The sequence below is a fragment of the Nerophis ophidion genome, linkage group LG12 (assembly GCF_033978795.1).
Source record: "Nerophis ophidion isolate RoL-2023_Sa linkage group LG12, RoL_Noph_v1.0, whole genome shotgun sequence".
Classification (NCBI taxonomy): domain Eukaryota; kingdom Metazoa; phylum Chordata; class Actinopteri; order Syngnathiformes; family Syngnathidae; genus Nerophis; species Nerophis ophidion.
Window position 1 is genome coordinate 50,807,272 of NC_084622.1, and position 18,066 is coordinate 50,825,337.

General features: G+C 40.5%; 1 protein-coding gene across 5 annotated transcripts in view; it reads right to left on the reverse strand.

The window, feature by feature from the left end:
* Nucleotides 1-18,066, reverse strand: part of LOC133563533 (pleckstrin homology domain-containing family A member 5-like) — a 323,705-nt gene that overhangs the window by 23,786 nt on the left and 281,853 nt on the right. For 3 of the 5 annotated variants that reach the window (XM_061917702.1, XM_061917701.1, XM_061917700.1), the window contains 4 exons: nt 16,860-17,003; nt 14,991-15,137; nt 8,282-8,396; nt 3,031-3,149 (listed from right to left, as the gene is read on the reverse strand). In XM_061917702.1, coding sequence (XP_061773686.1) covers nt 3,031-3,149; nt 8,282-8,396; nt 14,991-15,137; nt 16,860-17,003 — 525 coding nt within the window. The remainder of the gene's footprint in view (nt 1-3,030; nt 3,150-8,281; nt 8,397-14,990; nt 15,138-16,859; nt 17,004-18,066) is intronic. The other 2 variants (XM_061917703.1, XM_061917704.1) reach the window with 2 other exon arrangements.

The window sequence follows — 18,066 nt, forward strand, 5'->3', positions numbered from 1 at the left end:
GCGGGGTACACCCTGGACAAGTCGCCACCTCATCGCAGGGCCAACACAGATGGACAGACAACATTCACACTCACATTCACACACTAGGGACCATTTAGTGTTGCCAATCAACCTATCCCCAGGTGCATGTCTTTGGAGGTGGGAGGAAGCCGGAGTACCCGGAGGGAACCCACGCATTCACGGGGAGAACATGCAAACTCCACACAGAAAGATCCCGAGCCTGGATTTGAACCCAGGACTGCAGGACCTTCGTATTGTGAGGCAGATGCACTAACCCCTCTTCCACCGTGACATCTCTAACATTAATGCTTAATTTGGTCACAAAAGAATATTGTTTATAGGCAATAATTTTTGGGACAATATATCAGTCAGCAAAAGTTGTAATCAGCAGAGCGGTTTGGGGCAGCAGGGGGTGTATATAATAGCGTCCCGCAAGAGTTAGTGCTGCAATGGATTCTGGGTATTTGTTCTGTTGTGTTTATGTTGTGTTACGGTGCAGATGTTCTCCCGAAATGTGTTTGTCGTTGTTTGGTGTGGGTTCACAGTGTGGCGCCTATTTGTAACAGTGTTAAAGTTGTTCATACGGCCACCCTCAGTGTGACATGTATGGCTGTTGACCAAGTCTGCCATATTTATTATTGAAGTCTCAAAGTGCATTATGTCAGATAATGGCACTTTGTATAGTTCATAACTTACGGTAATCTAACAAAAAAATCCCAGCACATCATAATGGCAGCTACAGTTTCCATCTTAAAAAAGTAAAAATTAATTTGGGAATGTCCGGCGGGTTAGATTTAAAAGCTTAACGGGCCACATGCGGACCAGGGTCTTAATTAGCCCAGGTCTGACTTAGGAGATGAGACAAAAATACACAATAATGGTGTTTAAAAGGTCTTAAATGTTCACTCATGCAGAAAAGAATTGGGGGGGGGGGGGTGGGGGTGGGGGTGGGGGGGGGGTGTACTTGAATTAAAAAAATGTTCACAGGGGGTAGATCAAAAGGTTGAGAACCACTGCTCTAGGGCCTGAGCTGAACTCTGGGCGGCACTCGCTCACTACTGCAGGCTGCATTGTTAACTACAACAAAACCTGCACATGCATGCAGCAGAAACGTCACAAAGTTGATCTACTTTAATTTATGTTAAAACCTTTCCTTAGGTGTGTTCCAACATACAAACCCCGTTTCCATATGAGTTGGGAAATTGTGTTAGATGTAAATACAAACAGAATACAATGATTTGCAAATCCTTTTCAACCCATATTCAGTTGAATATGCTACAAAGACAACATATTTGATGTTCAAACTGTTAATAATCATTAACTTTAGAATTTGATGCCAGCAACACGTGACAAAAAGTTGGGAAAGGTGGCAATACATACTGATAAAGTTGAGGAATGCTCATCAAACACTTATTTGGAACATCCCACAGGTGTGCAGGCTAATTGGGAACAGGTGGGTGCCATGATTGGGTATAAAAACAGCTTCCCAAAAAATGCTCAGTCTTTCACAAGAAAGGATGGGGCGAGGTACACCCCTTTGTCCACAACTGCGTGAGCAAATAGTCAAACAGTTTAAGAAAAACGTTTCTCAAAATGCAATTGCAAGAAATTTAGGGATTTCAACATCTACGGTCCATAATATCATCAAAAGGTTCAGAGAATCAGGAGAAATCACTCCACGTAAGCGGCATGGCCGGAAACCAACATTGAATGATCGTGACCTTCGACTGTATCAAAAACTAACATCAATCTCTTAAGGATATCACCACATGGGCTCAGGAACACTTCAAAAAACCACTGTCACTAAATACAGTTTGTCGCTACATCTTTAAGTGCAAGTTAAAACTCTACTTTATCAACAACATCCAGAAACGCCTCCGGCTTCTCTGGGCCCGAGATCATCTAAGATGGACTCATGCAAAGTGGAAAAGTGTTCTGTTGTCTGACGAGTCAACATTTCAAATTGTTTTTGGAAATATTCAACATCGTGTCATCCGGACCAAAGTGGAAGCTGTTATCGACGCAAAAATCAAAAGCCAGCATCTGTGATGGTATGGGGGTGCATTAGTGCCCAAGGCATGGGTAACTTACACATCTGTGAAGGCACCATTAATGCTGAAAGGTACATACAGGTTTTGGAACAACATATGCTGCTATCATGGACACCCCTGCTTATTTCAGCAAGACAATGCGAAGTCACAATCAGCACGTGTTACAACAGCGTGGCTTGGTAAAAAAAGAGTGCGGGTACTTTCCTGGCCCGCCTGCAGTCCAGACCTGTCTTCCACTGAAAATTTTGAGGCCTAAATACGACAGTGGTGACCCCGGACTGTTGAACGACTGAAGCTCTACATAAAACAAGAATGGGAAAGAATTCCACTTTTAAAGCTTCAACAATTAGTTTCCTCAGTTCCCAAACGTTTATCGAGTGTTGTTAAAAGAAAAGGTGATGTAACACAGCGGTGAACATGGCCTTTCCCAACTACTTTGGCACGTGTTGCAGCCATGAAATTCAAAGTTAATTATTTACAAAACAAAAAATAAAGTTTATGAGTTTGAACATCAAATATGTTGTCTTTGTAGCATATTCAACTGAATATGGGTTGAAAATGATTAGCAAATCATTGTATTCTGTTTATATTTACATCTAACACAATTTCCCAACTCATATGGAAACGGGGTTTGTAGAAACAAACAGGAAAAAAGAAAAAAGGACACACCCTGCTGCGTGACACACTAATAACACAGTTGGTATACTTGATAGTGTGTGTGGTTGGAAACTGTTTAAAACCAAGATTCTTATTCATTTTATAACAAGCTGTTCTGGAGAGGACTGGTCACACCCAGGCCATGTGGTGACAACTTTTACAGTGAATGCAGAGCTTGAGGACCACAGCAAGCTCTTATAAAACATCAACTGGCAGGTGGAGGCCCACAGGAGAAACATATATATTTATGAATATAAAATACAGTAAGAAATTGTAAACTCAACCCACTAATATATTGAAATATCTAATTTTATCGACTTACCGTTCTGGAGTCAGGCTTTTTACTCTTCCTTAAGGTAACATAGGAAGCAATGGAGGAGGATTCAGTCACTGGGGATTTGGTTCTAGGTGGAACTACGCCTACTGGGTAGGATATGCCTGCTGGGGAGAGTGCAAACATCCACATGTACAACATTTATAAAGTGCAGTAATTGTTTTTCCAACATTGAAAATTGTAAATTTATTGATGTTGGCACACGTGCAATCAAATGATTCATTTGAAAAAATGTGAGTGATCACACTTTTTGATTAATCGCAGTAAATCACTTGCTTGCATAATTTGATGGGTCATATTATGTAAAACCAACTTTTCTCACCTGCAGGTAGGGCTGGGCGATACGGCCTTTTTTTTAAATCGCAATATTTTTAGACCATATCACGATACACCATATATATCTCCATATTTTGCTTTAGCCTTGAATGAACACTTGATACATATAATCACAGCAGTATGATGATTCTATGTGTCTACATTCAAACATTCTTCTTCATACTGCATTAATATATCCTACTTTTAAACTTTCATGCAGGAAATCACAACTAAAGAAAACCACAATTTTCCATACAGTGTTGATGTGGAAATGGTTGCCTCTGCATTTTGTTGGTGTGGCACCGGCCAATATGTTGACATGCGGAGTTTCAAGCACTCTTCATTCTCTAGCACAGGGGTCGGGAACCTTTTTGACTGAGAGAGCCATGAAAGCAAAATATTATAAAATGTATTTCCGTGAGAGCCATATAATATTTTTTAACACTGAATAAAACTAAATGCGTGCATTTTAAGTAAGACCAAAATTTTAAGAGTATAAAATGTATCTTCTTCTTTTTAATAACGTTGTTATTCTGAAGCTAATAAATCATTGATGAAATAGTTCTTACCATTAATGTGACTTCTTGAACATTTGCGGTAGAAAAACGGATTGATGGATAAAAATGCATGAGAATGTTTTGTCTTAATCGTTATTTTTAACACTGTGTTTTCCACCGGAATTATTACTTATCGCTGTGTTTTTCAACCACTGTGCCGCGGCATACCACCTAATTGGGTTAAAAATATTTTTTACAAACCAGTAATTAGAATCCGCAAATGTGCCGTTGAGTGTCTGTGCTGTCTAGAGCTCGGCAGAGTAACCATGTAATACTCTTCCATATCAGTAGGTGGCAGCAGGTAGCTAATTGCTTTGTAGATGTCGGGAACATGGTTAGTCGTGATCACAATATGGGGGAGGCAGTGTGTAGGTAAAAAGGTATCCAACACTTAAACCAAAAATAAACAAAAGGCAAGTGCCGTTAAGTGCCATTAAGAAAAGGCATTGAAGCAAAACGAAACTAAAACTGAACTGGCTGCAAAGTTAACAAAAACACAATGCTGGAAAACAGCAAAGACTTACAGCGTGCGGAGCAGAGACGTCCACAAAGTACATTGGTACATGCAATGACAATCAACAACGTCCCCACAAAGGAGTGCGTCCGCACAACTTAAATATTCTTGCTTGCGAAAACAATGCAGGTGCGGGGAATAGCATTCAAGGAAGACATGAAACTGCTACAGGAAAATACCAGCAAAAGAGGAAAAGCCACCAAAATAGGAGCGCAAGACACAGGAAAACACCAAAAAACTCAAAATAAGTTACGGCGTGATTTGACAGGTGATGACAGTACACCTACGTTGAGACAAGAGCTATATTGATGCATGCTTGGTTATGGTTTGAATTCATATCCAACAATTACGAGAACAACTTTTTACAGTCAGTATCGGCTACGGAGTTTCATTTTTTTATGTTTTCTGTTGGTGGTGTGCCTCGGAATTTTTTCAATTAAAAAATGTGCCTTGGCTCAGAAAATGTTTAAAAACACCAACTTATCATGTTAAGTAATGCCAGTTAAGATTTATCTGAGAGCCAGATATAGTCATCAAAAGAGCAACATCTGGCTCTAGAGCCATAGGTTCCCTACCCCTGCTCTAGCAGGTGACTTTTCAAATGATGCTACATGTTAGCAGTAATGCTACGTTTTATAGCAACGGCGTTTTGCCCCACACTTGACAAATTACGCTTGTCTGTTCGACATCTTCCCGCTTGAAACCAAACCACCGCCAGACGATGGACCCCCTGCTGTTTTTATTGGGAATTTATTCTTCCTTCATTTGTTACCAGATTCGCACCTTCTTTCTCTCGTATTACCACTCGCACGGCTCCACTAGCATCACAGCTAACGTTACCATGCTGCTACCTCTCTGCTCCGTGAGGGCGTATACGTATGTGACGTATGTAAGAAGGTGTGCTTGCTGTCTGTGAGAAGGAGAGAGAACAAAGAGCGAGGAGATCCTGTAGTGTAAAGCCAGCACTGCGTGAGAACGTATACTCCAATATCACGATATAGTCATTTTCTATATCGCACAGAGACAAACCTGCGATATATCGAGTACTTAGCCCTACCTGTAGGCACCTGTTTTTGTGTACTTGGGATTAGAGCTGGGCGATATATCGATATACTCAATATATCGCGGGTTTGTCTCTGTGCGATATAGAAAATAACTATATCGTGATATTAGAGTATACGTTCTCACGCAGTTGCTTTTAGCTGTGGGCATTACACTACAGGCTCTTCTCACTCCTTGTCTCTCCTTCTCACAGACAGCAAGCGCACCTTCTTCCATAAGTCACATACGTATACGCCCTTGCGGAGCAGAGAGGTAGCAGCATGGGTAACGTTAGCTGTGATGCTAGTGGTAATACGAGAGAAAGAAAGTGCGAATCTGGTAACAAATGAAGGCAGAATTCATTCCCAAGAAAAACAGCAGGGGGTCCATCGTCTGGCGGTGGTTTGGCTTCAAGCAGGAAGATGTCGAACAGACAACCGTAATTTGTTAAGTGTGGAGCAAAACAGTGTTGCCACAAAAAGTAGCATCACTGCTAGAAATGAAGAGTGCTTGAAACTCTGCATGTCAACATCTCCATTCGGTGCCACACCATCAAAATGCAGAGGCAAACATTTCCACCGTATGAAAAGAAAAGTCAACAACAAAAGGAGTTAACGTCCGCAGGAACCTACCACATAATGAAGGACATACACTATTTGATTTCCTATTATGCAGCTCATTTTTATTTGACACTTATTGAAATATCTTGAGTGACATCATGCACAAAAGTGCACTTTATTTGTTTTAAACTATTGTAGTGGCGTTCTGTACAAAAAGTGCACTTTAATTTAGTGTTGTTTTGATCCGTCATCTTAGTGACATCATGCACAAAAGTGCACTTTATTTGTTTTAAACTATTGTAGTGGCGTTCTGTACAAAAAGTGCACTTTAATTTAGTGTTGTTTTGATCCGTCATCTTAGTGACATCATGCACAAAAGTGCACTTTATTTGTTTTAAACTATTGTAGTGGTGTTCTGTAATAAAAGTGCACTTTAATTTAGTGTTGTTTTGATATGTTGTCTTAGTGACATCATGCACAAAAGTGCACTTTATTTGTTTTAAACTATTGTAGTGGCGTTCTGTAAAAAAAGTGCACTTTAATATAGTGTTGTTTTGATATGTCATCTTAGTGACATCATGCACAAAAGTGAACTTTATTTGTTTTAAACTATTGTAGTGGCGTTCTGTACAAAAAGTGCACTTTAATTTAGTGTTGTTTTGATATGTCGTCTTAGTGACATCATGCACAAAAGTGCACTTTATTTGTTTTAAACTATTGTAGTGGCGTTCTTTACAAAAAGTACACTTTAATATAGTGTTGTTTAGATATGTCATCTTAGTGACATCATGCACAAAAGTGCCCTCATAGCTTGTTTTAAAATGTCTCTGACAATCTTGCACTTTCTGTGTTGAAATGACATGAACGTTTATGCCACTAATCAAAAACTGTTTAATAAATACACTTTTAGTTGTGATTTCCCTCTCTGCATGAAAGTTTAAAAGTAGCATATATGAATGCAGTATGAAGAAGAATGTTTGAATGTAGACACATAGAATCATCATACTGCTGTGATTATATGCATCAAGTGTTCATTCAAGGCTAAGGCAAAATATGGAGATATATATGCTGTATCGTGACATGGCTTAAAAACATCGATAATAAAAAAAAAAGCCATATCGCCCAGTTCTAAACCGTAGTATGTCAAGTATGTGGCAAAAGTGTTTCTACAAAAAGTAGCACCACTGCTAATGTAGCATCATTTGAAAAGTCACCAGCTAGGGATTGAAGAGTGCTTGAAACTCCACATGTCAACATCTTTGTTCGGTGCCACACCAACAAAATGCCAAGGCAACCATTATCCACATCAACATCGTATGAAAATAATAGTCAACAACAGAAGGAGATGACGTCCGCAGGAACCTACCACATAGTGAAGGACATACACTCTTTGATTTCCTATTATGCAGCTCATTTTTATTTGACACTATCTTGTGTGACATCATGCACAAAAGTGCACTTTATTTGTTTTAAACTATTGTAGCTGTGTTCTGTACAAAAAGTGCACTTTAATTTAGTGTTGTTTTGATATGTCATCGTAGTGACATCATGCACAAAAGTGCACTCATAGCTTGTTTTAAAATGTCTCGGACAATCTTGCACTTTCTGTTTTGGAAATGACATGAATGTTTGTGCCACTAATTAAAAACGGTTTAATAAATATGCTTTTTGTTGTGATTTCCCTCTCTGCATGAAAGTTTAAAAGTAGCATATATGAATGCAGTATGAAGAAGAATGTTTGAATGTAGACACAGAATCATCATACTGCTGTGATTATATGCATCAAGTGTTCATTCAAGGCTAAGGCAAAATATGGAGATATATATGGTGTATCGTGACATGGCTTAAAAATATCGAGATAATAAAAAAAGGCCGTATCGCCCAGCCCTAGCTTCAATGTTTTCTAAGACTAACAAGTATGTGCTCCAAACCTTCTATAAGAGTTGTATAAATGATTGGAAACTCAAGACAGCCATGACATTATGTTCTTTACAAGTGTGTGTAAACTTTTGACCACGACTGTAGTTTGAACTCAGTCAGTAGGAAGCGCTAAAAACTACAAGATGGCTGACAGGTGGGGATGCAGTCGAAGGGGGCATGGGCAGGCAAATAAGACCACCGACAAAACGACGCATTCTGAAGGGCTTGTTTCCATTTTCAATGTCATTTGCTGGTGCAAATAACTTAGAATGGTAACACACATATGTCAATAGAAGCTAGTATAGTTCACATTTGCTGCAGTGAGACCCTACCTTTGTTAGCAGGGTGGTCAGCGGGGTGTTCAGAGCGGTCTTCACCATTGCTCTCGTCCACTTCAGCTACTGTGGTGAGCTCTGGTTCACTTTTGTACAGTCGGTAGTCGGGCCCCTGCCAACGAATTACAAACAGCTTGTTCAACACCCATTTAGAACGTGTAAACCCCGTTTCCATATGAGTTGGGAAATTGTGTTAGATGTAAATATAAACAGAATACAATGATTTGCACATCCTTTTCAACCCATATTCAGTTCAATATGCTACAAAGACAACATATTTGATGTTCAAACTCAAACTTTTTTTTTTTTTTGCAAATAATAATTAACTTAGAATTTCATGGCTGCAACATGTGCCAAAGTAGTTGGGAAAGAGCATGTTCACCACTGTGTTACATCATCTTTTCTTTTAAAAACACTCAATAAACGTTTGGGAACTGAGGAAACTAATTGTTGAAGCTTTGAAAGTGGAATTCTTTCCCATTCTTGTTTTATGTAGAGCTTCAGTCCTTCAACAGTCCGGGGTCTCCGCTGTCGTATTTTACGCTTCATAATGCGCCACACATTTTCGATGGGGGACAGGTCTGGACTGCAGGTGGGCCAGGAAAGTACCCGCACTCATTTGCTTTTATCAAGCCACGCTGTTGTAACATGTGCTGAATGTGGCTTGGCATTGTCTTGCTGAAATAAGCAGGGGTGTCCATGAAAAAGACGGCACTTAGATGGCAGCATATGTTGTTCCAAACAGTCTGGATGGGTCGCTTCCCCTTTGGTCCAGATGACACGATGTCGAATATTTCCCCCAAGAAATTGAAATAGGGACTCGTCAGACCACAGATCACTTTTCCACTTTGCATCAGTCCATCTTAGATGATCTCGGGCCCAGAGAAGCCGGGGGTGTTTCTGGATGTTGTTGATAAATGGCTTTCGCTTTGCAAAGTAGAGCTTTAACTTGCACTTTCATATTTAGTGATGAATTGTATTTAGTGACAGTGGTTTTCTGAATTGTTCCTGAGCCCATGTGGTGATATCCTTTAGAAATTGATGTTGGTTTTTGATACAGTCGAAGGTCACGGTCATTCAATGTTGGTTTGCGGCCATGCCGCTTACGTGGAGTGATTTCTCCAGATTCACTGAACCTTTTGATGATATTATAGAGCGTAGATGTTCAGATCGCTAAATTTCTTGCAATTGCCCTTTGAGAAACGTTGTTCTTAAACTGTTTGACTATTTGCTCACGCAGTTGTGGACAAAGGGGTGTACCTCGCCCCATCCTTTCTTGTGAAAGACTGAGCATTTTTTGGGAAGCTCTTTTTAGATTGATAGATAGATAGTACTTTATTGATTCCTTCAGGAGAGTTCCTTTAGGAAAAATACCCAATTTATACCCAATCATGGCACCCACCTGTTCCCAATTAGCCTGCACACCTGTGGGATGTTCCAAATAAGTGTTTGATGAGCATTCCTCAACTTTATCGGTATTTATTGCCACCTTTCCCAACTTCTTTGTAACGTGTTGCTGGCATCAAATTCTAAAAATGAGGATTATTTGCAACAAAACAAAAAAATGTTTATCAGTTTGAACATCAAATATATTGTCTTTGTAGCATATTCAACTGAATATGGGTTGAAAATTATTTGCAAATCATTGTATTCTGTTTATATTTACATCTAACACAATTTCCCAACTCACATGGAAACAAGGTTTGTATTTTGCAAAGTCAATAGAGGTGGGGGTCTTTCATGTTGCACCACTTGAGCACACAGTTTTAAGGAAATCCTACAAACTTGATCAATGGTTCGCAACCAAAGACAGAACAATCTTTCAATGTCAAAAAAAAAAGGAACACTGACAAGCATGTTTAGTGAAGTACAAAATGATACTGGCTGTGTGAAGTTTCGTCCAAATGAATGGAAAACCAAAAAATGAAGAGATGCGATCAAATAAAGCAATGTGAAAAAAAAACCAGGGATGTCAAATGATTCATTTTTGAAATCTGATTAATCACATTTCGGAATTTGGATTACTTTTAGAGATGTCCGATAATGGCTTTTTTGCCGATCTGGTCCAACTATTAATTACCGTTCCCGATATCAACCGATACAGATATATACAGTGGTGGAATTAACACATTATTATGCCTAATTTGTTGGATGCATTAAACAATGTAACAAGGTTTTCCAACATAAATCAACTCAAGTTATGGAAAAAAATGCCAACATGGCACTGCCATATTTATTATTGAAGTCACAAAGTGCATTATTTTTTTAACATGCCTCAAAACAGCAGTTTGGAATTTGGGACATGCTCTCCCTGAGAAAGCATGAGGTGGTTGAGCTGGGCGGTGTATATTGTAGCGTCCCGGAAGAGTTAGTGCTGCAAGGGGTTCTGGGTATTTGTTCTGTTGTGTTTATGTTGTGTTACGGTGCGGATGTTCTCCCGAAATATGTTTGTCATTCTTGTTTGGTGTGGGTTCACAGTGTGGCGCATAGTTGTAACAGTGTTAAAGTTGTTTATATGGCCACCCTCAGTGTGACCTGTATGGATGTTGACCAAGTATGCTTTGCAGTCACTTGTGTGTGTGAAAAGCTGTAGATATTATGTGATTGGGCAGGCACGCCAAGGTAGTGTCTTAAAGCACACCTCCAAATTTTGTTGTCTGGGTGGAAATCGGGAGAAATTCAGGAAAATGGTTGCCCCGGGAGATTTTTCGGGCAGGGCACTGAATTTCTGATAATAATGATTTCAAAGAAAGTTTTCCATCAAACTGTACATTGTAGAATTAGCAATAGTTGTCATGGTAAAATTGTTAAATCGACTCTCACTATTATGTTGGATCCACTATGGACTGGACTCTCACACTATTATGTTAGATCCACTATGGACTGGACTCTCACACTATTATGTTAGATCCACTATGGACTGGACTCTCACTATTATGTTAGATCCACTATGGACTGGACTCTCACACTATTATGTTAGATCCACTATGGACTGGACTCTCACTATTTTATTAGATCCACTATGGACTGGACTCTCACACTATTATGTTAGATCCACTATGGACTGGACTCTCGCACTATTATGTTAGATCCACTATGGACTGGACTCTCATACTATTGTTAGATCCACTATGGACTGGACTCTCACTATTATGTTAGATCCACTATGGACTGGACTCTCACACTATTATGTTAGATCCACTATGGACTGGACTCTCACTATTTTATTAGATCCACTATGGACTGGACTCTCACACTATTGTGTTAGATCCACTATGGACTGGACTCTCACACTATTATGTTAGATCCACTATGGACTGGACTCTCACTATTTTATTAGATCCACTATGGACTGGACTCTCACACTATTAAGTTAGATCCACTATGGACTGGACTCTCACACTATTATGTTAGATCCACTATGGACTGGACTCTCACAATATTATGCTAGATCCACTATGGACTGGACTCTCACACTATTATGTTAAATCCACTATGGACTGGACTCTCACAATATTATGCTAGATCCACTATGGACTGGACTCTCACTATTATGTTAGATCCACTATGGACTGGGGTCTCACTATTATGTTAGATCCACTATGGACTGGACTCTCACTATTATGTTAGATCCACTATGGACTGGACTCCCACTATTATGTTAGATCCACTATGGACTGGACTCTCACACTAGTATGTTAGATCAACTATGGACTAGACTCTCACACTAGTATGTTAGATCCACTATGGACTAGACTCTCACACTATTATGTTAGATCCACTATGGACTGGACTCTCCTTACTATGTTAGATCCACTATGGACTGGACTCTCACTATTATGTTAGATCCACTATGGACTGGACTCTCACTATTATGTTAGATCCACTATGGACTGGACTCTCACTATTATGTTAGATCCACTATGGACTGGACTCTCCTTACTATGTTAGATCCACTATGGACTGGACTCTCACTATTATGTTGGATCCACTATGGACTGGACTCTCACTATTATGTTAGATCCACTATGGACTGGACTCTCACTATTATGTTAGATCCACTATGGACTGGACTCCCACTATTATGTTAGATCCACTATGGACTAGACTCTCACACTAGTATGTTAGATCCACTATGGACTAGACTCTCACACTATTATGTTAGATCCACTATGGACTGGACTCCCCTTACTATGTTAGATCCACTATGGACTGGACTCTCACTATTATGTTAGATCCACTATGGACTGGACTCTCACTATTATGTTAGATCGACTATGGACTTGACTCTCACTATTATGTTAGATCCACTATGGACTGGACTCTCCTTACTATGTTAGATCCACTATGGACTGAACTCTCACTATTATGTTAGATCCACTATGGACTGGACTCTCACTATTATGTTAGATACACTGTGGACTGGACTCACACTATTATGTTAGATCCACTATGGACTGGACTCTCACTATTATGTTAGATCCACTATGGACTGGACTCCCTCTATTATGTTAGATCCACTATGGACTAGACTCTCACACCGGTATGTTAGATCCAGTATGGACTGGACTGTCATTATTATGTTAGATCCACTATGGACTGGACTCCCACTATTATGTTAGATCCACTATGAACTGGACTCTCTCCCTATTATGTTAAATCCACTATGGACTGGACTCTCACTATTATGTTAGCTCCACTATGGACTGGACTCTCACAATATTATGCTAGATCCACTATGGATTGGACTCTCACTATTATGTTAGCTCCACTATGGACTGGACTCTCACAATATTATGCTAGATCCACTATGGACTGGACCCTCCTTACTATGTTAGATCCACTATGGACTGGACTCTCACACTATTATGTTAGATCCACTATGGACTGGACTCTCACTATTATGTTAGATCCACTATGGACTGGACTCTCACTATTATGTTAGATCCACCATGGACTGGACTCTCTCACTATGTTGGATCCACTATGGACTGGACTCTCACTATTATGCTGGATCCACTATGGACTAGACCCCCACTATTATATTAGATCCACTATGGACTGGACTCTCACTATGTTAGATCCACTATGGACTGGACTATCACTATTATGTTAGATCCACTATGGACTGGACTCTCACTATTATGCTGGATCCACTATGGACTAGACCCCCACTATTATATTAGATCCACTATGGACTGGACTCTCCTTTCTATGTTAGATCCACTATGGACTGGACTCTCAATATTATGTTAAATCCACTATGGACTGGACTCTCACTATTATGTTAGATCCACTATGGACTGGACTTTCACTATGTTGGATCCACTATGGACTGGACTATCACTATAATGTTAGATCCACTATGGACTGGACTCTCACTATTATGCTGGATCCACTATGGACTAGACCCCCACTATTATATTAGATCCACTATGGACTGGACTCTCCTTTCTATGTTAGATCCACTATGGACTGGACTCTCAATATTATGTTAAATCCACTATGGACTGGACTGTCACTATTATGTTAGATCCACTATGGACTGGACTCTCACAATATTATTCTAAATCCACTATGGACTGGACTCTCACTATTATGTTAGATCCACTATGAACTGGACTCTCTCACTATGTTAGATCCAATATGGACTGGACTCTCACTATTATGTTGGATCCACTATGGACTGGACTCTCACTATTATGTTGGATCCACTATAGACTGGACTCTCACTATTATGCTGGATCCACTATGGACTGGACCCCCGCTATTATATTAGATCCACTATGGACTGGACTCTCCTTTCTATGTTAGATCCACTATGGACTGGACTCTCAATATTATGTTAAATCCACTATGGACTGGACTCTCACTATTATGTTAGATCCACTATGGACTGGACTCTCACTTTTATGTTAGATCCACTATGGACTGGACTCTCTCACTATGTTAGATGCACTATGGACTGGACTCTCACTATTATGTTGGATCCACTATGGACTGGACTCTCACTATTATGTTGGATCCACTATGGACCTGACTCTCACTATTATGCTGGATCCACTATGGACTGGACCCCCACTATTATATTAAATCCACTATGGACTGGACTCTCCTTTCTATGTCAGATCCACTATGGACTGGACTCTCAATATTATGTTAAATCCACTATGGACTGGACTCTCACTATTATGTTAGATACACTATGGACTGGACTCTCACTATTATGTTAGATCCACTATGGACTGGACTCACACTATTATGTTAGATCCACTATGGACTGGACTCTCACTATTATGTTGGCTCCAATATGGACTGGACTCTCACTATTATGTTAGATCCACTATGGACTGGAAATTCACAATATTATGTTAGATCCACTGCATCCATTGCATCTGGTCTCCCCTAGAGGAGGTGGTCACCCACATCTGTGGTCCTCTCCAAGGTTTCTCAGTTATTCACATTGACATCCCTCAGTGATATCAGGGTGGAAACTCTAACTACTAGGCCACTGAGTAGGTCAAAATAAATTGCATGATTAGTCTAAGTGTTCACATAATCGACGCAATAATTTTGGGGATTAATCACATGAATGAATTTGTTAATTTTGACAGCCCTAAAAAAACAGAAAGTATGCAGCTGAAACAAAAGAAAACCACAGGCAGTGACACGGCTGCAAGCGAGGTCATGAGGTTGACAAGCTTACGCCGTGTGTGCCATTCCTCTGATTAGTCTTCCTGTCCTCCGTTCTTTGGAGGGATGCTGAGCCAACTCCAGTATGAGGGGGCACAGCGGGGGGGTCGGGATCGTAGGCCTGAGGTAAAGGTGGCCGTGGGGGCACCGAGTCCTCCTCCTGGGGATCATACAAGGCGTGACAGGAAGCAAGGTGACATAAGACGCCACCGTAGACGACCTGGACAACTGGCACCTGGTCCTTAGATGCTCACATGACCTATGATGCACTGACTCCGCTTTTTATAATTTTAATAATAATTCTAATAACAGGAATACCGCATTTCCTAATTAATTTAAAACCTCTTCTCACTCCGGCGCTTACCAAAGGCATGCGGTAAATTTAGGCCTGCGCTTATAAATTTGAGTGTGATGTAAGGATACCATCATGAAAAGCACATTTAATAAAAAAAATAACGTTATTATGGTCTTACCTTTACTTATAAATGAAGTCCATGCGCAGCTCCTTCTGATCAAAAGCATCGATAACTTGTTTATAGAAGCCTTCCTTATCTTTCTTCAGTTTTAAAAGTCTCTCCGTCTCGATGGAGATCTTCCTTTATTACCTCCTGCTTCGATTGAAAATCCGGTTTAGAAAACGGTTTTATTTTAGACATGTAATCCTCCATGTTAAAAGTGCAAGCGAGAGGAAAAAATAAACAATCGCTGCTCACTCTTGCTGCTTGTTGTCACTTCTTCTGCAGCCGAGTATTCGCAAGAAGGATCACTAGCGCCCTCTACCACCAGGAGGCGGGAGTCACTTAATGACTCATATTTGACACACGCAGCTACGGTATATTAATAAAACATAGCTGCTTACTGTTCTTTTTAGCATATTCAATAGCTTGGACCTTAAATCCTACTGAATAGGTCTTAATCTTCTTCCCTTTATGCGATTTCAAATGATTGAAATCAGCCTCCTCCATCTTAAAAATGATAACAGGTGAAGTGTCACTCTTGACGTGACGAGTTTGACCCGGTGGAAATTTAGACATGCACTGATAAAAATAATATTTTGCGGTAATGCTAAGCATGCGCTAATTATTTTGCGAAACGAGAAGTAACCAGAAGTAATTCTAGGCAGGCGCATACTATATACCTGGCGGCAATTCAAGGAAATACGGTAGTCATAAATATTATTCATAATAATGCATACAATTAAAGACCCAGTCAAAGTTTGGGGCACACTTCGTTATGCCAATGAATGGGTGTGTCCAAACAGTTGAGTGGTGCTGTATAAGTTGTGTGATTTTACAAAACTTAACGTTATATCAGATATAACGGTATTAGATTGAAGGCAGAGTTTTTTTTTTTTTTGTGTTGTTTGTTGCATTTTTGTTGCGTTTGGCTTGATTGTAAAACATGATGATCGAGAGGGGGTGTGACCTTCACATGTCAATATTCTGTGTTTTATCGTTCATAGATAATATTGTAAATCCCATATTCTTTATTTTAACGTACATTCTGGGTTTCTCAGTCAGTAAAAAAAATTAAAATTCCGGTCTGTCATAACGTTTTTAGCATTCAATCAGACAGTTTATTTTTCGTAATGGAGATGAATATCATTAACTTACGGGACACAATTAGCTGCTGGCTTGTTAGCCTGGGGGGCCAAAAATAAATACAACATCAGCAAGAGGGGATCGGAATTGTTTTGTTTGGCATTGAAAGGCAAAAATTGGCAATGGCGACTGCAAAACTGATCTGTGGCTGATCGATCAGCACATCCTGAGTTCAAACATTCCATGTTTACACGTTCTCTTGTCAATGTGGCCACCATTATGTCCAATTTTATGGGTAAAATACTCCGTAGGGGCCGCACATTCTTATTGTGGTGCTTTACCTCGGTTTTCTGCTTGCTGAAGTTGGGTCCGTACATGCCGTCAAAACTTCTCTGGTCCTTATGTTTATTGAGGGCCTCCATCACGTCTTGGATCCGCCACAGCTCCTTCTGAATGTTGACGTGCTGTTGGCTGGGAGGTTCCGTCTGTGAGGAAGGAGGAAGGGTCCGATTGGAATTGACAACCTTTTAGCCTTTTGCAGCTTGCGCTGATTTGTGGAGGTTGAGGTAAGAGTGGCGCCAAAAGAACAGGTCGATGTGTTTATGGAGAGCTTTTAGGTAAAAGATGTGCATGCTCCCTACTGGCCCTCAACTAGGGCCGAGCCAAGAATAAACCTCTCTGTCTTCATGATGAAAGACAACATAAAAGCCAGACATGCTCCATCCATCCATTCATTTTCTTCCGCGTATCCGAGGTCGAGTCGCGGGGGCAGCAGCCTAAGCAAAGAAGCCCAGAGTTCCCTCTCCCCAGCCATTTCGTCCAGCTCCTCCCGGGGGATCCCGAGGCGGTCCCAGGCCAGCCGGGAGACATAGTCTTCCCGACGTGTCCTGGGTCTTCCCCGTTGGACGTTCCCTAAACACCTCCCTAGGGTGGCTTTACTTTGAGCTCCTCTCGAATGACAGCGCTTCTCACTATCTCTAAGGAAGAGACCCGCCACCCGGCGGAGGAAACTGAATTTTGGCCGCTTGTACCCGTGATCTTGTCCTTTCGGTCAAAACCCAAATCTCATGACCACAGGTGAGGATGGGAACGTAGATCGACCGTTCACTAAAATGATTACCGCATTTTTCGACCTACAAGGCGCCTTTAAAATCATTTTATTTTCTCAAAAGTCGACAGTGCGCCTTAAAACCGGGAATCATTTTGGTCGTGCTTACTGACCTCAAAGCTATTCTATTTGGCACATGGTGAAATTATAAATTTGACCGGTAGATGGCAGCCACACATAAGATATATGTGTACACTGCAATATGACTCAAGTAAACACCCAAATGTTATATGTTCCCTTCAAAATATAGATCATTCCCACGGCGCTCAAAAATCTATCAAAATGTTTTAGTAGGACTTTGGTAAGGCTTGTTGGATTGTACTGTGCTTCAACATACCAGTAATATTACGGTTTGTGCTGGGCATGACTTTGAAGTGCATCCGGCAGTGGAGGCTCCTCTATGGGGTCTTAGGGCACTAGGAGGTTTACCCCTTTACTAC